Source organism: Spea bombifrons, chromosome 7 (assembly GCF_027358695.1).
Source record: "Spea bombifrons isolate aSpeBom1 chromosome 7, aSpeBom1.2.pri, whole genome shotgun sequence".
In the NCBI taxonomy this organism is placed as follows: Eukaryota; Metazoa; Chordata; class Amphibia; order Anura; family Pelobatidae; genus Spea; species Spea bombifrons.
The window spans coordinates 46,730,477-46,747,165 of record NC_071093.1 but is presented as its reverse complement, the minus strand read 5'-3'; the positions used below and the strand labels follow the sequence as shown (position 1 = coordinate 46,747,165).

Sequence of the window (16,689 nt, the reverse complement as noted above, 5' to 3'; positions counted from 1 at the left end):
GTCCAGCATTATTTTAGACGAGTGGGAATGTGTATTGACAATACTGCAGTGAAAAATAATGGAAACAACATAGAATTTAAAAATGTTTAATTATTATTTGCATTTTTGTTTAACTCGACACTTCTGTTTTTGGTTTTCTTTTTTTACTTTACAGGGAAGGGGGGGTTGTGTGGATGGGATGCATGCTGCCCAGCCTATTATATATATATATACCATGTATATATATATATATATATATATATATATATTGTGACAGGGAACAGGGCATGGTGGTGGATAACATGTACATTTCCCACAAAATACTGCAGTGCAATGTGTTCGATAACCCCAGGGAGAATGTTTTGTTACCAACAAAATAATGGTAATGTTGTAGTTATGTTTGGGTCCCTGGGGTGGAGCATTTGGAGAGAAGGGAGGGCCAGTGCTCCACTCCACAGTTTACTTGCAGCAGGTGATGAAGCCAGTCCAGGAGTTCTGGTTCTCTCAGATTGTTACTCACCTGTTACCAATGAGCAGCAGGGGGCTGCTACAAAAAGGAGCCCTGTGAGTTATTCAGGTGAGAAACATACAAGCAGTGAGTGAGACTGCATTTTCTCCTAACAAATCTGCTGAACGGTTCCTAAACGAAAAAGGTCTGTGCTAAATGTTTTTGTTGGTAGCGGGTAAGCCGTCCAACGATAGTTAGTTGCTGTTTGTCAGTAAGTGCTCAGAGAGCAAGGCTTTTCTTTTTGTTTGTTTTATTTATGTTTGTTTACAGACCTTTTAATAAAAAGGACTACAATTCTACAAATAATTTAGCCTTATGTGGTATATCAAACCTTAAGACTGTGTGGTTACATGATCCCAGCTCACAATATATATATATATTACCTCCCACCCACGATGGGGGGGGTAGTTGTCCTCCCAATTAACAGAGAATACAGTTTTTAGTTGACACATTTTGAAAACTTTGCTCCCATGACACGTATATTATCGGGTGACCGCATTATTCTGTCTTTTCTTGGGGATCCTACTTAAAAATAAAATCCACCGTTTGCAGGACATCATAGAGGAACTTCAGGAAAACCAGGTGTTTCTGCCGCACGCGATCGTGGTCCTGGACGGTATAGTTCTCCAGAGCGTAAATTTTCTCTATTCCCATCTGGAAAAACTGCCCCTCCAAGTAGTCACTGCTTCCGCTCAGCTTATTGGTTATAACCACAAATGGCAGGATCTCTAAAAACGATGACATCAGAGCCTCAGAGAGGATTGAGGGAATTACGGGAGACAGAAAGGAAGAGGACAGGAAATTTTAGGAACGCAAGGTACCGCTGGGAAAAAACGGATACACTGCTGGTGGCCATACAGCAAAGATATGTTTCTTGCGTGTGGGATTCCCTGTGATTCCATTATGCATAAGAGGGATGCAACTATGCGGGATTTAGAAACCAAGATCCCGTCAAGTCGCCCGTTTCTTCTTCTGCTGTAAAGACCTTAATCAGTCTTCTTAGATTCAAAAGCCGTATGTCTATCCCATGCATGTTTAATACCCTCACTGTATTACCCTCTACCACCTCTACTGGGAGGCTGTTCCACTTATCAAGATTCAGGAGCCGCATGCCTATCCCATGCATGTTTAAATCCCCTCACTGTATTACCCTCTACCACCTCTGCTGGGAGGCTGATCCACTTATCAAGATTCAGGAGCCCGATGCCTATCCTGTGCATGTTTAAATTCCTTCGCTGGATCTGCGTCCACTGTATAAATTGTCAGGGAAAATGTATGTACGTGGAATGGAAACAATGCAAAGAGTAAATAGAAAATTCTCTGGACCCAGGTATTAAGCAGAGTCCTCGGGGGTCTGTCCCGGGTCCTCTTCTTTTTAATTTCTTTATTAATGATCTCCTATATTGCATGGGGAGCCGTATTTCAGTGTTTGCTGATCACACAAAATTAGCTAGGCTAACGCAGTCTAACCCTGAGGTTTTTTCTCTGCAGGAGGACTTATATAAGTCTTATATAAACTGAGGGAACGTGAGGGAACTGGGCAGGCACGTGAGGGAACTGGGCAGGCAGGTGAGGGAACTGGGCAGGCACGTGAGGGAACTGGGCAGGCAGGTGAGGGAACTGGGCAGGCACGTGAGGGAACTGGGCAGGCACGTGAGGGAACTGGGCAGGCATGTGAGGGAACTGGGCAGGCAGGTGAGGGAACTGGGCAGGCACGTGGAAAATTAAGTTCAATACAGATAAACGTAAAGGAATGCATTATGGAAAAATACTAACGATGCGACATACGCTTTAAATGGTATCTCCCTGGGAAGAAGGATTTAAGAATAATTGTAGACAACAGACATGGCAGCAGTGCACAATGCCAGTCAGCAGCCGCAAGGCCAATAAGATATCGGTATGTATAAAATGGGGGAGGGGAGGATATCATCTGCCTCCTGAAGTCAGTAGTGAGACCTCACCTTGAATATGCAATTCTGGGTATCGGTCCATACAAAGGACATTATGGAACTAGAAAAAGTGCAAACGAGGGCCACAAAATGAATAAGGGGTTTGGAAGAGCTTAGTTACGAAGAGAGAGAGACTAAAACTGTTGCATCTATAGCTTCACCTGGGTAACTCATTAGGCCGCGTGCACAAGACAGTCTGATCAATAGAGAACAGATTACTACCTCCCTCCGATGCCCTAAGAACGTGCCCACTGTGCCCAGGGGATAATCTGCCACTGGACGAGGAGCTGCGTGAAGGTCTAACACAGAAGAAACAGTGATGGAGAACAGAATTCTCGGCTCTACTTACTTGTAATCTTCTGACTGTCTTTAAGGAATTGTTTCATTTCTTGGAATTCTTTGTTATTGAAACAATACGTTGCTCTGGAATGTTACAAAAAATGCAAGTCTTAAGTCTCTTGAATGTCCTTAGTTACAAAGATAAGACACGGAGACAAGAAATTACCTGCAGATGAGGACGGGCACCACTAAGTCAGGTACGGAGCTGTTTGCCCAAGTTAATGGCAAATGTTTATTCTCACCCCATATCACGGGCTGATTCAGTGGCACAAAACCACCTGCAAATATAAAGCAAAGAAACCTCAAGAATACATTAAACGTGCGTTTGTGAACTTATAGTTTAAATAATTGTAAAAAGCTTAGCAAAGAAACAGCAGCGCCAAAGGGGCGGCTTAATGCGCCAGCCATCCTCGCCAAAGAAAAATGCGTATTAAAGTACCTTACGAGTGAGCGTTCTTTAAAATGACAACAAGCACTTACCTTTAATGAACGTAGAATCCCAACCCCCGTCCATGAAGCCTACAATTATCCAATAATTCTCCATGTCTCTGTGTGAATACGGGGAAACTCTGGGTCCTGAGGAGGGACCACCCACTGATGTCTGCAGGACTGCCCACCAACATCAGTGAGACTGCCCACCGACATTAGCGAGACCGCCAACCAATGTCAGCGGACTCTCCTACCCGCATCCCAGAACAAGGGGCTCAATCTCCCAGGCATGCAAATGCATCAAAGGTCACACGATGGCTGGAATGTCCCTTTAATGAGAAAGGATGAAAAAGCCAAATTACCGAGTTGAGCATAAATCTCGTTCATCACAGAGGAGTCCATGGGGTGGAAGCCCCGATTGTCTGCTATAGTGATGCTCTCCGTCAGCTGGTAGCCTCTTCTGTTTAAAGTAGTCGAACATTCGGCTGCATGGTTCTCAAAGCTCTTGGAGTGCACCGTGTACAGACAGGAATTCACAAAGGACGACTTCCCATGGCCGGTAAAACCAATGACTTGGATGAGAAGTCGCTGATGGGTCTTGCTCTCCAGCTGGTAGCTGCGGATGTAGTCTGTGAGCTGGCCGCTGTCTCCCACATCGTCCACTTTGTATTTTCTCTTCTTTGTCTCTGGAGTGATCGAAATACCTGAAGCTGATTCCAATAAATATGGGGTTTTTTTAGAACTATAGGATCCCCTGAGTATATTTTTATGGAATAAGTGTAGATTTAAGTGTATTTTTGTAAACAACACAAAATCATCATTAGGTTTTTTGTTTGTGAAAAAAAACTAAAAGTGATTTGGAGTTAATGCTACGGAGTCGCTCTCATGACTATTTTAACAAAAGAACGCCAGACTGACAATGGTGGGGCGACTCTGGAACTTTAAGACCAGTGGCCACCTAGTGATGTTGGTGCAACAGACAACTAGAAATGAAAAGCCATATGCTCCCTTTCACCTGACAGCTTTGTATCGGTTTGATGAATGATCTTTTCCACGTTGTCCATGGTCTTCAGGTAGGCTTGGAGAACATCTTCGGCCTGTAAATCAAGAGAAATAAGGAGATGATGCTGTTAAAGCAGACATAATGGGTTATTTTTTTTAAACCCCCTGAGCGTGAAACAATTGGCCACCCTGAAACTGAATTAGCCAACGTGCTCCTTAAGACAGAAATTAATCCCACTCGTCCCAGAGAAGAAAGGAGAGGTTTGCAAAACCTTTCAGTGGACCTTGTGTTCGCATACAGGAAGAGATGGCCTGAAGTCTGGGAGGCTGACGTGGCGTGAAAGTTGGTCACTAGAATTATTACTCATACATATCCCTTGTACCTTAACATGTTTGCCACATTCCTGGTTATATCGGGAAACAAATTTGTTCTTCTCCTCAGTGAAGGCACCGTGTCCTCCCACCACATGGTATTTGTTTTCATGTAAGGCTTTTTCCAGTGGTTTTGCCAGTTGTTGGATGAGATCACTGCAGACTTTTAATGAAGATTCTTCGCACAGCTTCCAGAATGAGTTTTTCTTCTCCATCAATATGGCCTGCCAAATAACGAAGCAACCACAAGGACTTATGAAATGGCACTAAAAGACTATCCCAACCCATAATGAAATTTAACCTGTGTTTAATACGGGCATGTTTGCCATATCAAGATATCTCAATCATCATTCAATTATTTACCATTTAGCAGCCTAACAGAAAGACCCCAGGCGGTGCATTAACACATGGTTTTAGGGGTCTATTCAGTTAACTGAGTGCATGAGAACTGTCTAAAAATGCAATTTTTGAAGCACTAAATTTACACAAATTGGAGAAGTGCAGTTCACAGACGCACAACATCGCATTTGAAAAATCAGTCTTTGCATGCACTCGAGTACAGAAGAGATGAGTGGATGTGAGATCGTTCATTAACCTCTGAGCTGCAAGCGTGAGGGATGAGGTCTCTACCTCTCCAAAGTGTTTATTCAGCACTCTAACCACCTTTACATCAAGGGACAGATGGTGGAGACGGTCATAGATGTCCTCAGGGTTATTTGTCATTCAGTCGATGGGAGGGGATCTGGTCTGTGACTCCCAGGGAGTATTTTGTGTAAATTTTAAACCTTTAGCCTCTGAACAGGAGATGAGGCCCAGCTTTTTGGTACTTGGGGCTATACCCCCCCACTTGATGTTTGTAGCACCTTTATAAAATAAACTGTACCAACTGAATGTTCAGACTGAGGCCTGATGACTGGAGACTGGCGGAACATTAGAGACTTTCCAATGGCATGTGATAGATTGTTCTTGTAAAGATAATTTTGCCCCATCGTATCAGTTTACCTTGGTATTGGGCACCGGGGATATGGTGTAAAAGTATCGGATACATACCTTAAGAGCGTCCTCATATTTTCTGTTTTCCTCTTTTTTATGCTTAAAATAAGTTCTCTGGAAGGTCTGAAGGGCCTCCTTCATGCAGATGTCATGAAGCTCCTGGAATTCACTCTCCATGTGGACGGACTTAGATTTCATCTTCTCCTCGTATAGATTCGTGGCCGATTTAATGCACTTCTCATTTTTTTCTGCAGCCAAGTAGCTTATAGAAGTCTCCAAAGCAGTGAAATCTCCGCTCTTTACAGCTTTGATGTACTTCGGGAGCAGCTTCCAAAGAACTGGAACAGAAAAAAGTAACTTACAATGTACCGTTTCTGCTTATCTCCTGAATCCTATTGGCTTTACTTTTCTGCTTATTATAACCATATAAAGTGAGGCGTACGGTAGATGGCCGGGTTACGAGTTCCCTGAGCCAATGCATTTTTGTTTCACTGCCCTGGGAAGCCATGCGTGTTTCTATAAATGCAAGAAAATAGAAATTGTGATCTTTCACTCTCGGGACACTCAAACATTTTTATGAATTCTTACCCTTTGGAATATTAATGACTTCCCATGGACAGTTCACACGTGGCAAAAAATGTTTTGGGGCATAATTTGGTGAAGATACAAAATTTTTAACCCAAATGGCTTCCAGGCACGTGCCTGGGTCAAGCGCCTTATCACCCCGATGAGGAACCCAGGCTGGGTCCCACCAACTGCCAGCTGATCTTGTCTCTGGACTCACTCGATCCGGTGACAGTTTGACCTCCTTGAAGCGTTTTGGCCTCGACGTTATCATAGATGTACTGACAGAATTCCTCTGTTTTTCTTGTAAATTGCTCATTAAGGTCCCTCGGAGGCCGAAGCTCAGTGGTCTGGTTGCTCGGAGGTGGTGACCCAAAGATGAAGCATTTACGTGTCGGGAACATCGCCCTGATACACTGTCTGATCATGTTTTTTTGTTGCATCTTTAAAGATTTTGCGTCTACAGGGGATAGAGAGGCAAAATAGATTATTCTGAATGCTTGGGTCTTTCTTTACCTGGGACATATCAGCAGCTCCCTTTATAAAAAATATCATCAAAATATGGGAGACATTTCACCAAACCCTTCACTTGTCTTCTACATTCTAACAGATTACCGGTTTAAACGTAACAAAGCGCGATCAGACACTTGTATTTAAAACCCTCCACTGGTTTGGCCTTTAGATTTTGTTTTAAAACCAGACTCTGTTCACCAAATACTGGGTAAATTCATTAAGCGGTTGATTCACTCAAACATGGAGTGGTCAGTTAAGCTAAGGTTTAACTCGATGGACCAGACTCGAGTGACGTTGCATGCCCTCACATCTTAACACTCACCGGCAACTTATATGTTTACTAATAGATGGTGGTAGATAAGTAGAGCAGCCTCCCAGGAGAAGTCACACTGACAGCAACTTGCAAAATGAGCAATTTAATTTTTTTTAAGAAAATGAAAATCCAGAAATGCTGTGTTCAGTGACATAACTACAGGGGACCCTCTAAAGGGGCTTTCCCACCTGGACCACTTTAGTCCAGGCCAGTAGGGCCCTTTCTAAACTATTTTGAACTTGCACGGGAAGACAGGAACGTATCGGGATCCTGTTACGTCACGTGACCACTTGGTGAAAGCAAGGCTGCATTAAGTGGGGTGAGATGGAGTCTGTGTTAGAATGAATGTGAATATGAGTAAATGTGTATAATTTGTGTAAGCGTGTTTACATATGTGTGTCAGGGTATATTTTGGAAGGAGGGCAAGAGGGCAAAGAAGATACAGACACGTTGTTTTGGGCAATGATGGCAAATACAGCCTTTTTAAGGTCAATGATGGCTCAGATCAGGTGTTTGGGGGCACTGTCAAGCTGAGGGCAAAGATGGCACAGGCTGTTTGGGGGTTAGGATGGCAACTTTGGTCCAACTAGAATCACTGAATGTGGGATTTGCTCCCCAAGAATTTGGCGGCTGTAACGTCTTTCCAAATATTTGGATCAGGTATTGTATGGGAATTGGTATAGGTTTTCTGGCCTCTCCATTTAAAGTTTGTAGGTACAAGCAAATGATGCTAAAAGGCAGAATAGGGACAGGATATTATAACAAACGCTGCGTACTTGGTATGTCCTTCAAGCAGTTCTCCAAGTATTCATCTTCAGTGAAAGGTCGGCCATTAATTTCCAGCTGCAGAGAAAAATCTCGCAAAACCCAGATGAAAAGGGGGATCACCTCAGGCTCTACCCCTTCTCCATCTTCCTGGGTGTTCTTCGACTCTCTGTCCATCAGGTATTCCCTGTACTCAGAAACTGCGCTATAATATTATATAAGGAACATAGTAAAGGCTGCACTAATGGTGGATATTTAGGATCTACCACAAGATAACTCCAATGCTGACTAGAAACCCAAAGTTAGTATCCAGGGTGCCTGGAAGTTCCGTGGCCTTTCTGAAGCCATGTAGACAAACGTGGTTATTACTCTAGAAACACGTTTTATAAGCTCAAAATTATGCGTAGATCCTCTGCCACCATCTCCAGGCTCTAAAAAGGAAAGTAATGAAGAGCGGACGCTGAATGACAGAAAGAAAGTAGCCAGATAGGTCAAGAATATTCAAAATACTGTTTGGCTCTCTGTTTGCCAGAGGTCTGATGATGTCATGATCTGTGTCTTGAAGTAATAATTAAGTTTAACACCTCAAAGCTGCTGTTTTGGAGAATAGGGGGCAGTTAGGTACCATTAAGCTCCAGGGACCAATCCCACCAATACAATACTTAATGACTGCTAAATAATTAATATGACCCGTCTGACACTGAGATGTCTTGGTTCGGCCCATCTGTAATCACAGAGAAGGATACTACAGCTTCTCCAGGTCCTCCTGGCCAATTACCCCCTTGCTGTTGTAGATCATGGTGCTGCTGATTAGCACGGATAGGGTCAGAATTGATAATTCACTCTGTTTCTCAATCTGAAAAGAAACACAGGTTGCAGGGTCAATGAAGATACCCCATAGAAAGAGAGACGCATACTAGTACCGGGTAGGCAGCCACAAAGGGCGTTTGGTGCAATAGAAGAAATAAACTAAATAATCTTAAATGAATGGAAAAAATGTAAAATGTCCACAAACTGTTTGTTGTGTATTTTTGGGGGTGTCGTTGGGTTTACACAGCACCCTTATTTGGGTTTAGTGCTATAACACATCCATGAATTTACCTTCATCACATCCCCGAGTCCCTCGGTGTCCAGTAAAACCAACGTGTGGTCTCTCTTTTCAGGATGGGGGATGCACCACATCCAGATCCCTTTAGTCTTGGCCTCCACCGTGTCCCCCACGCAAAACCCACCTAAGGTATGAAAACATTGGGTTATAATATATGGAGTCACCATAGAGATAGAGCGCTTTCATTGGTCTCAGGTAGGGGAGCCTAGGGTTACTGGTCCCTTATTTTATTCGGAATATTTTTTTCCATTATTAATTCTTTATAAGCGCTCTCTCCACGTCCCAGGCCTGGGTTTGTCTTCCACGTGGACTAGAGCCACAGAATTAGTGCTCTCACCGCCGCATGCTCCGGCTAATTTGTTCATCAGGTAGGACTTCCCAGAACGATAAGGTCCTGCAATGGATATCACCACCAATGGCTGGGAGATGTTCTTCAGGATCCTCTCAGCTTCTGGGTTCACCTGCAACGTCTTCCCTTCCTCGTTCTTGATCAGACAGACAGGACTGACCATCCTCGGGACAGGGTCCATGGTCACCTGCAGCGATAATGTTACACGATCCGGTGAGATCTAATTCTATTATGGATTTAAACTTCTTACGTTTTAATGTAATATCGAACTGAATGAGAAAAAAATTACCCATTGCCTTAAAGACTTGGAGAACCATCTAGAACGTTCCAATAAAAGATTTTGTGATGTTATTATTACCATAATCACCCACATTTCCGGAATTACCGTTTTTCTAACGGTACTGGAATTTTGACAGAATAAAAGACATTTTCCGGCCGGGGGCAGAACACCAATCAGCCATAACATGACGAGCACCTGCCTGATATCTTTCATAACAAAACCACCACCTATTCCTCCTTTATTCTTTACTGACAGCCGCTGGCGCCGTTTCCCGCCACTTTACATAAACTATTTTTCCTGCAATTCTCAATTCACCGCCGGGGCTCTGCGTGCCCGATCTCAGGTACCGGTCTACGGCTACTTACCGGATTTTTGGGGGGTTGCAGTCTTTTCTCTTTTCCTGCTCTTCGCCCCTAGCCTGTCTCTCTCTCTCTTATTTTCTGTCTCTTTTGACAGCTCCCCTCCTCTCTCTACATGGGTCATAATGAAAGTGAAAGCAGACAATGCATGTTTATTGTGAACAGCCCCGCACCCTGAACGTTTCATACGGCCATAGAGGGGCGCTGGTTTTAGGGGTACAGTCAGATGTGGTATTAATGATAATTCTGCCCTCTATGGAATTTGGGCTCCATGTATTCTATTTCATTGGTAACCGCGTGCTTCTAAAGAGTCATCTACATACTTTGTTGCTGTTACCTTTACTCTCTCCGCTAACGATTATTCCTGGATTTGACCTTTTGGCTCCCGTATCGCCCTTCACTGTCTGGATGGATCTGGGTTTGGCCGATGCCAGGAGAAGGCTCCCCATCGGCACACATGCCATCTGCTGTAAAGTTTGGTAGGGGGGTAACATTCTGGGGCCGTTTCAGTGAAGGGTAACGTTAATGACACAGCAAAGGCATTGAGACAATTGTATGTTTCTGCAGTGTTACAAATCCAGTTTATCATTTCCTGCTGCCACCATGTGAGGGTAGCAGATAAGTGGAAAAGCCTCCCAGCAGAAGTGGTAGAGGATAATAAAGTGATGGAACGCATTCACGTTTTCTATTACACTGGCACATTTAATGTTTTACTGACTCCCTGATCATTCTTTTACCGGCTTGCTGGCAAAATACTGGCAATGTGTCAGCCCCATACACATGACACAGAGTGACAGGAATTCAGGGAGACCCAGGGGCCAGGGGCCACAGCCGGATCAGTCTGGAGCCCGGAGAGTTCTGTGGCTGCAAAAGTGAAAGTGAAACCCGGCAGTATTTCCAGGAAACGCCGCCGTGCTTCTTATAAATGATCTGAGAATTGTTTATTGCCCCGCACCCAGCTTCAGCGAACACAGGGGGGAGGGGATATTTATATCCTTTTAATTTTTGATCTAACACAACCAGACATTAACACACACAATAACACACACTGACACAACCAGACACTCAACACTAAAACACATGCACACAGACACACACTAACATCACCAAACACCCAGACACTCACACTAACACAATAACGCACACACACTCAGACACAAACACACATGTGTATGTTTTGTGTATGTGTTAATGTAGACACCCATTGTACAGCGCTACGGAATCTGATGGGCGTGTAACAAGGTGCAGGGGGTTGTGGAACCCCTCGATTTTGCAGGGTTTTGTATGATATATATCCCCTGGGGGGGTTGCGCCAGATTATATGTTTCTATATGGGCCCCTGGGGTGGAGAGTAGGGCGGGCTGGTGTTCAGGCTGACTCCAATGCACCGGTCAGCTGCAAGTGATCAGCTGCACCGACTGCAATAAAGCCTGACCTGGTGGACAGAGGAGAGAGAGTTTTGTTTGGAAGCAGCAGGACTATGTAGTAAGTGCTCAGTCGAGCGAGGCGTTATAGGGAATTATATAAGGAATTTGTGTTCTGTATATGCTGTTAAAATCTGAATACGTGGATTACAAATAAATGGTGGTTGATTACCTCACCGAGATGTGGCTTTAATACCCTAGAGGACCGCGCTGTTTGGTGCCCTGTGTGAGTGCGGGATCACAATGCTATATAAACATTAATAATAATAAAAATGTCTTGTGTATGTGGTAATATATATATATGTATGTGTTATTGTATATATGTGTTAATTTATGTGTTATGTATGTGTTATTGTATATATGTGTTAATGTATGTGTTATTGTATATATATGTTGTATATGTGTTAATGTATGTGTTATGTGTGTTATGTATGTGTTAATGTGTATGTGTTGTGTATGTGTTAATGTATGTTTATCTGTTATGTTTAATGAATTCATTATTCGGCGACAGCCTATTTCATTGGCCACATTATGTCTCTGTCGCCTCTGATAAAGTGCGTCATTATGCATGTAACACGCCAGGAGATCCTTTCTCCGCGTCGTGCCTGGACGATGCCATGTAGCTCGCGGTATCTTTCGTGGGCATTTATGTTTGACTTCTAACGATTTCACACACGGGGAGAATCAGATCATTGTGGACGTTTTTTTTACTATTATTTTTCAGATTTTTTTCTTATGTTTTTAATACATTTTCAATAAATGAATTGGTTTTGAGAGATTTTCTTGTCTTTAATTGGATATATATATAACAATGGTGTCATTATTTTAGTGGCTTTATATCTTATCACATTAAGCAGTGTGGCTGCCATCTCACACATAAAGCACCAATCAATGAAGCTTAAGGTTATTCTTACAAAATGCATAAAGCCCTAAAGACAGCCGGCATATAATGGTTACATTAGAAATTGAACAAACGTGAAAGAAAGCCTCTTTCGTTCTCCTTCTTCAATCTCTCTTCAAGTCTTCTTACTTCTCGATTTCTTTCCTCGATTTCTTGTTGACGTATCTCGTCGTCTGCAGATTTAAGATAATTGACGACAAATTTAGTGCGCTCATTGCGTTCGCGTTCTGGATTGCGCTCGCTTTCCATGCAGAAATTGACTTCTTGTAGAATTTGGCAGAGAAAGCTGAGGATTTCTTGGTGTTTCCCTAACACCTTCTGGTGATCCTCCGCGGTGTAGTTTTCGATTGCGTAGATCTTATCCAATCCGATGTCTTTCATTGTGCTTTGCAAGCTGGTCAGGTTACCGGAGGATTTATGTGTGAGGACAGCAATAGGATTGATCCCTGGAAGTGTGAAAAGTATACATAAAGTTGCCGGGGCAGGTAACGTGACATTCGGTGAGTTGCAGGTGAGGGCAGGTACACCAGCAAAATTACACCCCCCCCCAACATACACAAAGGTACTTTAAAGAAAAGTGGGTCCCCAGGACTCCCTATTAACCAAGGGAGGGGATGACAATGTTCCCCCATCCATGGAGGGTTGATGGTAATTAACTTAACCTGGGGGATATAATGTCACGAATACCTACCCTGGAGGGGCTAAGTATAATTTAGCCCCTCCAGGAGCCCTAAATACACATTTTCTCACACCCATCATGTCAAGCTGGTCCTTTAAGTCATTAAAATTACCCCCCCACACACACCAGCATGTCACTTCCCTCCCACTGACTACCTCTTCTACAACCCCTTCCCTGCCCTCCTTTTCTTCTCTGTCGCCTCTTTCTTCCTGCGTCTCCCTGTCCTCCACCTCAACCACCTTCCTTCGCCAAACAACAAACACCCCCACCCCTCCAGAAAAATAGCAAGTCCGCACTTTTACCTGTTACTTTTCTTGCGTTGTCCAGAAAATCTCTATATGTTTTTATTTCACATTGGCCAATTGAATTTTTTATACTGAATGAAGAGAGATTCAAGTTATTATTTATTTCACATTTAGAAATTATGCATTTACAGCTTTGGGCAGGTTAAAGGATACGAGTATATTCATATTATTAAAGTAATAATAATAATGATAATAATATTAAACCAATGTAATGTCACAGCATTTACGATCAACAAATGAAAATGTTTATTAAAGGAGATATCCTGACGAATCTTTAATTATAATAATAATATTTATTTCATTTTTGGGGGAAATAACGCGCGTCTGTCACTCTACCACCCACCTGTGCACAAAGATCGGGACGATGAAATCCGTATAATTGGCTTTTGAGGCTTCCACAATCAGTCGGTTTGTATTTTCCTTAAAATCTTTTACCCATTTCACCTCCTCGTTGAGCGGTAGCAAGTTCCCTGAGAATAACCAGAAAGAGTTTTATCAACAAATTAAATGCATGTTTTCTAGAATTCCTGCATTCTAGGCTCTAGAAATATTAAAATTGACCTTTAATTGTTCTTCAATTTGTTTTCTTTTTTAGAAAATCTTAAAATTCTTCTGTCGGTCGAAGGAAAGTTCCAGGGTCTATGTAGTATTTATTGCGTGGCAGTTATTAATTGTCCCTTTTGTCTGTGTATAAGTTCATGTAGAGTTAAAAAGACACATTTTGAGGGGGTTTTGTGTCATTTGCGGAGTCAGGTTTTTGACGCTACTGTAAGGTAACGACGGCTGAATCTTTTTTATTCAAATTATAAACCAAATCCGCATTTAATGCTCCAGAAATGACAACAAACCTTTGAAGTTGTATTTTAATAGCCACATTTTTTTTATTATTATTATTTTTTTATTTTTGTATTTAAAATTCAGTTAATGATTATTTTCTTCCCTTTTCCACCCGGATTTTTTGGAATTTTTCCTAAGCTATCGGAGCTCAGAAAGACGCCGGACTTTGAATGAAAATCTCCCTGACTCACCGAGCTGAGCGAAGATCTCTCCTCTCTCGTAGCTGTCGAGCTTCGGGCAGCCCCGATTATCCACCATCAATATGACTTCCGTGAGCTTGTGAGGGATTCTGCTTGTGGTGCACCCACCGTCTGTCGCCCTCGCCTCCGCGTGCTGCTCGTATTTCCCCTCTAAGACAAACTTGCAGGAGTTGATGAAGGACGACTTGCCGTTTCCCGGCAGACCGAAGAGCTGCAGAAGCACCCGCCGATAGCCCTGATTCCCGAGCTTGCAGTTATCGAGGCTGAAATTTTGAATTAAGCTCTTTTGCTGTTCAAGGTCCATCTTGGTGAAGCTGATGTACAGATATCTGCGGAGAGAGATAAACCAGCAACAACTTCATCACTTCCACAAGCTCTGGGGGGATTTATAACAAACTGACCCCAGAGCCGGGAAATTACCCCCCAACCGGTGACTCCACCAGGGGCAAAACCACGTCTCGGGATGTGTGTCGAGAAAAGAGCTATTTACAGCAAAGCCATTTCTTTAGTGAATAATAAACAAATATTTTTCAGTTTTTTTGAACAAAAAAAGTCAGGTTACAGAAAATGCTGTTTTATGTTGAAGGCACAGTCAGTAAATTTAACCAAAATATTAACTTATTAAAGAAGATAGACAGATAACATCATCAAATAAATAATGGAACTATTGCTTATTTTTTTATGCCGGCTCTGCACGGACTCTACTCACCTCCTCGGCTCCCTGAGTGCAGTACGGAGATCAGAGCCTTCACTCGTTTATATAAATGCTTTTGGATGGGGGGGTTGCATTTTTCTTCTTTGAGTAAAAATGAAACTGAAACGGCCGTTCAAAGGCAGCATCTACACCGAGTATGAATTCAGCACAAAGGCTGACCGTGCTGGCTGAGCTCCCTCCTCACCTGTTGTCTCTGTTAGTCAATTTGTTATGTTACATGCTACTTGTTATGCCCTGTCTACCCATTGTACAGCGCTACGGAATTTCATGGCGCTATATGAAACAATAAATAATAATAGCGCTACATTTTGAACAAAGCAGGCGCAAAAAAGTGCCTCAAAAATTACAAAAAGATCATCTAATTATCGTCCACGTCGCTGAAGTAAAAGTGGCTTTTTATGAAATGTTTTCAGGGGAGACGATACAAAAGTCCTTCTTACATCAGCCTCCAGCTACTGAAGACACACATTTTCCTTTATATCATTTTGAGGCCGTTGTAGTCATATCATGTATGTTCATTGTATGAAGTACAGTCACATGAACAATGCTGGGCTCTGGAGCTTCATCTTGTTTGTGTATGTTAGTGTGTGACTGTGTGTGTCTCTGGGTATGTTAGTGTGTGACTGTGTGTCTGGGTATGTTAGTGTGTGACTGTGTGTCTGGGTATGTTAGTGTGTGACTGTGTGTCTGGGTATGTTAGTGTGTGACTGTGTGTCTGGGTATGTTAGTGTGTGACTGTGTGTATGGGTATGTTAGTGTGTGACTGTGTGTGTGTCTGGGTATGTTACTGTGTGATTGTGTGTCTGGGTATGTTAGTGTGTGACTGTGTGTGTGTCTGGGTATGTTAGTGTGTGACTGTGTGTCTGGGTATGTTAGTGTGTGACTGTGTCTCTGGGTATGTTAGTGTGTGACTGTGTGTCTGGGTATGTTAGTGTGTGACTGTGTGTCTGGGTATGTTAGTGTGTGACTGTGTGTGTCTCTGGGTATGTTAGTGTGTGACTGTGTGTGTCTGGGTATGTTAGTGTGTGACTGTGTGTGTCTCTGGGTATGTTAGTGTGTGACTGTGTGTGTCTCTGGGTATGTTAGTGTGTGACTGTGTCTCTGGGTATGTTAGTGTGTGACTGTGTGTGTCTCTGGGTATGTTAGTGTGTGACTGTGTGTGTCTCTGGGTATGTTAGTGTGTGACTGTGTGTCTGGGTATGTTAGTGTGTGACTGTGTGTGTCTGGGTATGTTAGTGTGTGACTGTGTGTGTCTCTGGGTATGTTAGTGTGTGACTGTGTGTGTCTCTGGGTATGTTAGTGTGTGACTGTGTCTCTGGGTATGTTAGTGTGTGACTGTGTGTGTCTCTGGGTATGTTAGTGTGTGACTGTGTGTGTCTCTGGGTATGTTAGTGTGTGACTGTGTGTCTGGGTATGTTAGTGTGTGACTGTGTGTGTCTGGGTATGTTAGTGTGTGACTGTGAGTGTGTGACTGTGTGTCTGGGTATGTTAGTGTGTGACTGTGTGTCTAGGTATGTTAGTGTGTGACTGTGTGTGTCTGGGTATGTTAGTGTGTGACTGTGAGTGTGTGACTGTGTGTCTGGGTATGTTAGTGTGTGACTGAGTGTCTGGGTATGTTAGTGTGTGACTGTGTGTGTCTTGGTATGTTAGTGTGTGACTGTGTGTGTCTCTGGGTATGTTAGTGTGTGACTGTGTGTCTGGGTATGTTAGTGTGTGACTGTGTGTGTCTCTGGGTATGTTAGTGTGTGACTGTGTGTCTGGGTATGTTAGTGTGTGACTGTGTGTCTGGGTATGTTAGTGTGTGAC

General features: G+C 43.1%; 2 protein-coding genes across 2 annotated transcripts; both read right to left on the bottom strand.

Annotated features, from left to right (window-relative positions):
• Window positions 1-869: 869 nt before the first annotated feature.
• LOC128501146 (guanylate-binding protein 3-like) lies at window positions 870-9,942 on the bottom strand. Its single transcript, XM_053470521.1, has 13 exons — window positions 9,829-9,942; window positions 9,172-9,370; window positions 8,828-8,958; window positions 8,473-8,582; window positions 7,738-7,931; window positions 6,356-6,595; window positions 5,629-5,909; window positions 4,590-4,802; window positions 4,220-4,301; window positions 3,567-3,890; window positions 2,942-3,053; window positions 2,786-2,859; window positions 870-1,215 (listed from the first exon to the last, which is right to left on the bottom strand). The coding sequence occupies exons 2-13, from the start codon at window positions 9,362-9,364 to the stop codon at window positions 1,010-1,012; spliced, it is 2,160 nt and encodes a 719-aa protein (XP_053326496.1). The 5' UTR covers window positions 9,365-9,370; window positions 9,829-9,942; the 3' UTR covers window positions 870-1,009.
• A 1,995-nt stretch (window positions 9,943-11,937) lies between these two features.
• LOC128501185 (uncharacterized) lies at window positions 11,938-14,927 on the bottom strand. The gene is made up of 5 exons (XM_053470580.1): window positions 14,878-14,927; window positions 14,160-14,497; window positions 13,475-13,601; window positions 13,129-13,202; window positions 11,938-12,593 (listed from the first exon to the last, which is right to left on the bottom strand). The coding sequence occupies exons 2-5, from the start codon at window positions 14,470-14,472 to the stop codon at window positions 12,205-12,207; spliced, it is 903 nt and encodes a 300-aa protein (XP_053326555.1). The 5' UTR covers window positions 14,473-14,497; window positions 14,878-14,927; the 3' UTR covers window positions 11,938-12,204.
• Between the last annotated feature and the right edge of the window lie 1,762 nt (window positions 14,928-16,689).

Bases quoted from the DNA above. Each gene is read 5' to 3' on its own strand.
- LOC128501185 (XM_053470580.1), bottom strand. From the start codon at position 14,472: ATGGACCTTGAACAGCAAAAGAGCTTAATTCAAAATTTCAGCCTCGAT. The intron at 13,203-13,474 runs GTGGGTGGTAGA...CTCTTCATTCAG, and splicing joins GTCCCGATCTTTGTGCACAG to TATAAAAAATTCAATTGGCC. The intron at 12,594-13,128 runs GTAAAAGTGCGG...TCACACTTCCAG, and splicing joins CAACGCAAGAAAAGTAACAG to GGATCAATCCTATTGCTGTC.
- LOC128501146 (XM_053470521.1), bottom strand. From the start codon at position 9,364: ATGGACCCTGTCCCGAGGATGGTCAGTCCTGTCTGTCTGATCAAGAAC. The intron at 8,959-9,171 runs GTGAGAGCACTA...TTCATACCTTAG, and splicing joins ATTAGCCGGAGCATGCGGCG to GTGGGTTTTGCGTGGGGGAC. The intron at 5,910-6,355 runs GTGAGTCCAGAG...TTTCTGTTCCAG, and splicing joins TCAAACTGTCACCGGATCGA to TTCTTTGGAAGCTGCTCCCG.